General features: G+C 45.0%; 1 protein-coding gene across 6 annotated transcripts; it reads right to left on the bottom strand.

The window, feature by feature from the left end:
- Nucleotides 1-3,091: 3,091 nt before the first annotated feature.
- Nucleotides 3,092-5,857, bottom strand: LOC144309152 (transcription elongation factor A protein-like 3). 6 transcript variants are annotated; one of them, XM_077890330.1, is made up of 4 exons: nt 5,380-5,579; nt 4,771-4,840; nt 4,454-4,523; nt 3,092-3,959 (listed from the first exon to the last, which is right to left on the bottom strand). In XM_077890330.1, the coding sequence occupies exon 4, from the start codon at nt 3,930-3,932 to the stop codon at nt 3,351-3,353; it is 582 nt and encodes a 193-aa protein (XP_077746456.1). In that variant the 5' UTR covers nt 3,933-3,959; nt 4,454-4,523; nt 4,771-4,840; nt 5,380-5,579; the 3' UTR covers nt 3,092-3,350. The 6 variants fall into 6 exon arrangements, with proteins under 6 accessions (XP_077746456.1, XP_077746455.1, XP_077746452.1 ...); XM_077890329.1 differs by having other exon boundaries at nt 5,392-5,579; XM_077890326.1 differs by lacking the exons at nt 4,454-4,523; nt 5,380-5,579 and adding an exon at nt 5,748-5,857.
- Between the last annotated feature and the right edge of the window lie 2,550 nt (nt 5,858-8,407).

Genomic DNA, 8,407 nt, shown 5'->3' with positions numbered 1-8,407 from the left:
CTTTGTTATTCAACAGAATAAACAGAAACAAGTTCATAATGCGTGTCTCATTCATACAGAAAATTAATACCAGGTGTTAAGTCTCTACCAGGGTCTGGTAGCAAGCCCAACTGAGCTGCTTCTCGAATGGAGACTAATTGCTAAAGGAAGAGGGCATGGTTTGCTCAAAAAGTAAAGGAGTGTGTTTTTTAATTCTATTATTGGGTATTTTTAAGGTTTCATAGACTCTGTATAGCAAGAATATAATACAATTGGGTTTGCAGGGTTATGAGGCTGAAGTGTCCGAGAAACTTGCACTATAGCTCTGGGTACCACTTAAAATTGGAAACCATATGAAGTCCAAGCTCAAAACCAATATGATATATGTTGTCTCTAAAATCTAAGGCCCTGATTCCCACAGGCTAACTGGAGAAAGGTCATGCCAGAAAGAACTACAGGTAGCTCAACTGTTACCCTTCCAGGGCAGCTCCTTACCCTGGCCTCCCACCCTGGCAGGCATAGTGTTCCTTTATGACACTGTGCTCCTGTGGCATACAGAGTCCTCCACTGGGTAGCTTTATAGCACAGATACCACAGTTATTTAGTTTCACTTTACAGAGACTGTCTTCCTGGGGTTGAGAAGTTCTACTCTTTCCAGCCCAGGATCTCTCCTTGGGCTGGTAAACCCTCTTAGACAATTAAAATTATTTGTTCAAAGTTAATTATGTAGATAGGGGCTAAGCTTGGGGGAAAGAGTAGGGTTCCTGAATTAGTCATTATTATTTATCCTTTTATTAAATACCTACTGTTTGTCAGGTACTGTGTTGGGCACTAGGGATACAAATATGAAATGGACTGGTTGTGTTTTGAGATGCAAATAATTCAATAGAGTGTTTCTCAGTTCTTTTAAAACTATAGTCTACAGTTAGAAATATATTTTTATCACAACTCATATTACACACATAAGAAATACAATTTTCATTTAATATTCACCATACCTGCAATGCAATTTGATATTTTCTATTTGCCCTTATCCTACCTCCTTAACAATCTTCAAATCTTGACCCACTGAATTAATTTCAAGACCTAGCAATGCAGGGAGGGCAAACTACAGTTTGACAAACATAGGTCTATTTAATTATCTGTGATGTATTTCTTATATGGTGCATATATTTATCCTTTCAGGCACATATTTTATGGGAAGTTGGGGTAGAGAGAGCCTTAAGAGTCTCCATCTAAGTCAGTGGTTCTCTCTTTATTTAAAAATCTTTAAAGACTTTATTTATTTTATTGACACACACACACAGAGAGGCAGAGACACAGGCAGAGAGAGAGAAGCAGGCACTATGCAGAGAGCCTGACATGGGACTTGATCCAGGGTCTCCAGGATCACTCGCTGGGCCGCAGGCGGCACTAAACCGCTGCGCCACCAGGGCTGCCCGGTCAGTGGTTCTCAAACTTCATTGTGCATAGGAATAACCTGGGAATCTTGTTAAAATGATTCTAACTCAGTAAGTCTGAGGTAGGGCCTGAGATTCTGCATTTATAAACGACTCTCACGTGATACTGATAAGCTGGTCCATGTACCACATGTTCACAAATAAAGATCTAAAAATCAAATATGTTTAAGGGTTTGATCAATTGCTAAAGTGGGGCCTGACAAGTTTCCTTGGAAAGAACTCAACCTAGGAAAGAGAGTTTGCAGATATTAACCTGTAAGAATAGCACACTTTTTAAAAAAGATTTTTATTTATTTGAGAGAGAGAGAGAGCACCTATGCCAGGAGGAAGAGCAGAGGGATGAGCAGACTCTCTGCTGAGTATAGAGCCCAACATGGGGCTCTATTCCAGGACCCTGAGATCATTACTTGAGCTGAAGTCAGACCCTTAACTAACTGAGCCACCCAAGGGCCCTAGCACAGCTTTTATTATACAGATTTTTTTCCTGGCCTAGGCTGCAATATCTGAATTTGATGAGGATATTCATGTATGCAAAAACCCATAAACAAAAAAAATACACATATATGATCATTTTGCTAAAAAATAAAAGAGATTAGAATACCAAGTAGCACTAGTGGGATACTCACAGATAACTGAATAACTGTAACTCAAGTGGGGAAAGAGATTTATTCACACTTCTATAAGTGTCAAGGGTGGGTGGACATTGGCTCTAGAGAAATTGATAGGGCTTTGGCACCTTAAGGCCTCCAGCTCATGAGACTCTATCAGTAATGGGTACAGAACTCAGGAGAAAGGGCACAGTGCCCAGCAGATATAGAAGTATCCAGGAGACAATGGCATTCATCTTCTAGCTGCCTAGACTTGTTAGTGGGCATAGGTGGGACCTCCTTCAGGCTTGCTCCGTGTCTGATTCCATCCAGCTATGTGCTGCTGCATGGCAATGTTGTGGGAGCCACCACCACCACCCTCTCCACACACACATAAGTATCTGGTTAATACATAAGAGGCTGGGTTACAACACACTTCACATACTCAGTACCTCATTTGATCCACTTAGCAGGCCCATGAGACAAGTAATATCCCCATTTCACAGATGACAACATTGACCCTTATAACAGTGGGTCTGTTATAACTGTCAGGTTGATTCCTTTATTAGTCCCAGAAAATGTGAGTTTTACCTATTATTGTACATTCTGACAACAGGAATTTTTTTAAGTGTCTTCACTGCCTTCTTAAACTCACTGAACAGTTCAATCATTTGCCATATATTGTTTTCTGATTTTAGTTATTTTTAAATTATGACAGACATAATTAATAGATCCTTTAGGGAAAAGAGATGAGTAACCAAAAAAAAAGAATCACACCATGGTGAGAGCCATAGGACAGTACAGGACTCAGAAGGAGCAGCAGTGCTCACTGGCATGGATACAACTGGGGAAGACATGGGGATGGGCACACCTGCAGAGGAATGGCACAAAAGTACCTACCATGAGGTGATTGAACTCATTTTTGAGTATGGGTGAGAGCTATTTTTGGCTACTATATGGGAAAAATAATTGCTTACTTTTTAGTATAACATACTTTCAGAGTTCTGTCAGTGCACAAATGCATTATGCAAACATATTTTTACAAAAATGGGCTGGTACTGCATATGAGGTTCTAAAAATGGTTTTATTTTATTGTTATTTTGCAATGTACCATGAACACCTCTTCCATGCACATGGATAAAAATTACCTACTGAAAGGCAGAGAGCATAATAGTTGGATCAAAAGGCTTCTGGTAATAAGAGTGACACCTAAAACAAAATTTCAGCTTAAGGTTATAAAGCACATAGCCTGGCAAATGCCTGCCAGGGAAAGCAGGGTCAGCAATATTCTCATTAGAGAAGTTAGAATTAAAGACCAAAGGCATTAAAGATATGGGATATCATGTAAACCCCTTTGGCCTCTACCTCCGCCCCTCACCCCCCTGACACCTCGTTGCCCCCTTGGGGCAAATGGATCCTGTGCATCTCTTTGCATCCAATGAAAACCACCCATTTTCTGTTTTTTCCTTAACTCTTCCTGAGCCCTTGAAATATCTTCACATTCTCTCATCATCTCCTCACTTCCCAAGTGCCTTTCCTGTAAGTCCTCCTGATAGTCCTTGGAGTCGTCCGTCCCCCTGTCCGTTTTTCTTTTTGCTTTCCTCGGCACATAATCTTCAGCTGGGCGCTTTTCGGCAGCCCGTGGCTCACCCTCAGGCTTTGCCTGGGATCCTGGCTTGCCCTCACCGTGTGGTTTTCCCTCATTTTCAGACTTGCCCTGCTTTTCTTGCTTTCCCTCATCATCTGGCTGTCCCTGATTCTGGAGCTTTCCCTCATGCCCTGGCTTCCCTTCCTCTTCCAGCTTTTCTTCCTCATCTGATTTTCCTTCATCTTCAGGCTCTACTTCATCTTCTGGCTGTCCCTTGATTTCCAGCTTTCTTTCATTTTCATTGTAGAGTTTTTCCATGTTGAGATTTCCCCTTCTTTTCCTTGTCTTAGGGGGTGGGGTGTGGTGGGGTAGGAGAGGGAAGAGAAGACAAAGGAGACAAGGGAGACTGAGGGCTTGGAGGTGGAATGCAGGTGCTGATAGTACTGGCATCCTTCCCCTTGGCTGGGTTCTCTTGACCTGGCCAAGCCCTCCAAGTGTGTTTTCTACCCACCTTTTACCCTACAATTCCTCCAACATGTGAGAGCCAACCATTTCCCTGGCAGGCCCTACCACCTTCTGTACTATCCTTCAGCGTGGTATGGAGGATGGGCAGTGGGGACCTCAAATTCTGCATTCGGTGTGCCCTCTACACCCTCCCCACACCGTTCCTGTCCAGTGCCCTTCCTCCCTTTTGCTCACCTGCAGGGATTCTGGACAGGTTCCTCCTACTTTTCTAGCCTTGCAGGTAATGAGACTCCAAATTCTGCCCATGCTGTACCCTCCACACTCCCTCCCCACTGCTCTGGGTTCCTGCCCAGAGACCCTCTTATTTCACTGACCTGCAGGAATTCAAGACAGGTAACGCTTCCTTTTCTAGTGTTGTAGAGAATTGGGAACAAATACTAAGAACTGCAAACAGACAGGAGATAGGGGCTGGGCATTCAGTGGATGCACAAAGGCTTGGGTCCCTTTTCTGAATCCCAACCCTCCAAGTGTCTTCTGCACACCATTTACCCCACCATTCCTCCCAACCATTTCCCTGGCAAGTGTATGCAATATTTGTGGTGGGGGGATGATAAGTGGGGGCCTAAAATTCTGCCCTCTACACTCTCCCCACTAACATCCCTGCTCAGAGCCTCTTCCCCCTTTCACTCACCTGCAGGGATTCTGGACAGGTTCCTCTTCCTTTTCTAGCCTTGCAGAGTGCTGGGGACAGACACACAGACCTGCAGACAGACGGAAGACAGGGGCAGGGCCTGTGCACTCAACCGACTGAGGTTTCTTCCCTGAATCTGGGCTCTCCTCATGCAACATTTCCCTCTCCTACCTCCCCCGCATCCCAGCCGCCATTACTTTTCATGCCTCAGGTCCAGACCAGGATGCTTTCAGAACTGTTTGGGTCGCTGTGTCCCCCTCCTCTGCAAGCAAGCCGCCCAGCCCACCCCCTTTCCACTGAGGTCAGTATTTCCTTTTAGGTACAGAGTGTGAGAAGGGGTTATTTCTAGAATATGTCTACATTTCACTGTCGCACTGCGGGGCGCCCCCCCCCCTCAATTTCAGGTCCAAAAACGGATGAAGGGCGCAGAGGAGGGGCATGGAGGAGGCAGCAGCAGGGCCTGCTATGGGGTGCTCCTCCCCACCTGCCCACATCTGCGCTGCGCCCCCCATCCTCACCAACCTCCCGGACCCCTTCCTGCTCCGTGCTGCTCCCGGTTCCTACTCCCATCCACCTCCACCCTTGCTCAGGGTTGCCCGCAGCGCCCACCTTCACACTGACCTGCGGGGCCCCGGGCAGACCTGCGCCTCCTCGGGCTCGCCGAAGCCCGCTCGCCCCTCGTCAGCCGCCCGGGCAGCTCAGGTAGCTGGTTCCGTGCGGGTGACGGAAACCGACAGCGCAGGGACGGGACCGCAGGGTAGGCGGGCGAGCGGGCGGGCGCCCGGGCTGCGGCCCACGTCGGCGCCCGGCCAGTCACGTGAGCCCCGCGTCACCCGAGCTCTGTCCCCCCCCCCCGCCCCGCCTCCTCAGCCCCATCCCCAAGGGACCAGTCAGAAAAAGACGGTGGGGGAGGGGATGGCCAAGGGGGAGTCACAGACAGCAGGAGCGGGGAGTCTTCCCAACTGCAAGTGCTTTACCTGGCGCATCGCAGGTCCTCGTACAGCATCCCTCTGAGATGCACGTCATTGCCAGGTGCGACTGCTGATCACAGGGAGGGTACCCGACTTTGCCGGGAGTGCTCAGCAACTGTGTACCACAAGCAGCTTTCAAGACCCGTTCTGACTCCAGAGCCCAGGTAGTAGTGCCGGCCAGGAAGCGGCGCTGCCACCTTGAGTAGCTGTGTTCCTGGGCCTCCTCTCTCCTCAATCCTCAAGTTCGCTCTCCCTGAGTGCCTTCTGTTCATTTCCCTCTAAACACCGATAATTCTCAAATCTCCATCTCCAGGCTATTTCTTCCCCTTAGCCCCAGACCCTCTTTGTCAACTGTCTATTGGATACCACTACTTGAATGCCCTTGAAGCAACTCAAAATCCATATACCCCAACCTTCTTTCAGCAACTTCCTTCTCACCTTCTCTGTTTACTTTTCTTCACACTTGAAACTTGCACTCCAATATTTGACCTGTTCTCATGCAGAATATCAGATGGCTAAAAAAAGAAAGCATTAAAATGTTTTTTAAGGGACACTTGAGTGGCTCAGTGGGTTAAGTGTTTGCCTTGAGTTGGGGTCATGATCCTAGAGTCCTAGGATGGAGCTCCCCATGCGGGGTGGTGGGGTGGTGGGGAGGATCACTGCTCAGCGGGGAGTCTACTTCTCCCTCTTCCCCTTACCTAGCTGGTACTTTGTCTTTTGTTCACTCTCTCAAATAAATAAAATATTTTTAAAACAAAATAAATAAATTATTTTTAATGGATAACTGATGAACAAATTTATCATAATTCTTGGTCTACAACTTAGTCTTACCATTAACCCTTTGTCCCTCTTTCCTTTCCTTCCCTTTATTTTTTCCCTTCCCTCTTTCATTTTTTTTTTCCTATTATTTATGATAGTCACACAGAGAGAGAGAGAGAGGCAGAGACATAGGCAGAGGGAGAAGCAGGCTCCATGCACCGGGAGCCTGATGTGGGATTCGATCCCGGGTCTCCAGGATCGCGCCCTGGGCCAAAGGCAGGCGCCAAACCGCTGCGCCACCCAGGGACCCCTCCTTCCCTCTTTCATACTGTGACACCACCACTGAACTCAAAAACTAGAAAATTGCCAAAACTATAGTTGCTACAGTGTAATACCATATATTTTGTTTTGACAATGTGACTATAATGTGTCATGATTTGGATCATGTTTATCCTGATTGGAGTTAACTGAACTTCTTGGATACATAGATTGGGTGTCCCCTAATGAGTAATTTTTAGCTTTTATTTGTTCAAAAATTCTTTATTCCTGTTTTGCTTTTCTTTCTGGGATTCTTATCACACATTTGTTAAGTATGCTTCATTGTGTCTCCTGGTTCTTTGTTAATTCTTCATCCTTTTTACTTTTTTGCTTCTCAAACTGGATAATCTCAACTGATCTATCTTCAGGCTAACTGATTCTTTCTTCTACCAGCTCAAATATGCTGCCAAGCCTCTCTAGTGAGCTTTTCATTTCAGTTATTTTCAGCTCCAGAATTTCTATTTGGTTTCCTTTTAATAATTTTTATCTATATATTCTATTTCTCTGCTAATAGTTTATATTTGCTAGGGCATTTTTTCCTCATTTCCTTAGTTCTTTGTCCAAGGTTTCCTTTAGCTTTTTAGCTCTTTTCCGTTTTTCCTTGGAGCATATTTCAGACAGTTGATTCAAAATTTTACCTAGTTTGTTCAACACATGAACCTTCTTATATTCAGTCTAATAATTTTTCTTTCCTACAAATAGATCATACTTTCTTGTTTCTTCATATGCCTTACAATTTGTCTCCCATCCAAGTACTAACCAGGCCCGACCCTGCTTAGCTTCCGAGATCAGATGAGATCGGGCGCGTTCAGGGTGGTATGGCCGTAGACTGCCTTACAATTTGTATTGGAATCTGGATGTTTTGTATATTGGAAAATGTCAACTCTGTAAATTAGATCCTCCCACTTTCCAGGGTTTGTTTCTTTGTTGTGGATTGTTTCTTTGTTTAGTGACTTTTAAAAATATTTTTGGGGACATCTGGATGACTCAGCAGTTGAGTGTCTACCTTTGGCTCAGAGTGTGATCCCGGGGTCCAGGATTGAATCTCACATCGGGCCCCTTGCAAGGAGCCTGCTTCTCCCTCTGCCTATGTCTCTGACCCTCCTTCTGTGTCTCTCATGAATAAATAAATAAAATCTTTAAGATAAATAAAAATATTTTTGTAAATTCTGTATTCTTTATCATGTGTGTCCACTGAAGTCTGTGCCTGATTAGCTAAGTAATCAACTGGTATTTGGACAAAGTTATTTTAAATGTGTAGAGCTAACAGAAGGAAAAGAATTTCCCTATCTTTGCAGATAAGCTCTGAGTTGAAGTATTTTTAATGCTTTACTTTCTGCTTCTGCAGAACCTTAAGGCCAGCCCAAGGTGAATGTTTAGGGTCTTCTCTGGCCTTTTCTGAACATGAGTTGAATCTTAGGTATGGACATATACTATTTGATTCCTTGGGATATGTGAGTTTTTAAAAGTGCTTGCTTGTTCCTTCATGTAGTTCTTTTCCCCAACTACTCATACTAAGACTTATCAATCTGTCTATTGCTTATCCCAAATGTTCTTTGCCCCAGGCTGTTGTGGGCAATACCCATGAC

The sequence above is a fragment of the Canis aureus genome, chromosome X (assembly GCF_053574225.1).
Source record: "Canis aureus isolate CA01 chromosome X, VMU_Caureus_v.1.0, whole genome shotgun sequence".
Lineage (NCBI taxonomy): Eukaryota > Metazoa > Chordata > Mammalia > Carnivora > Canidae > Canis > Canis aureus.
Note: the sequence above shows the minus strand (reverse complement) of the source record. Positions and strands in the feature narration are given on the sequence as shown.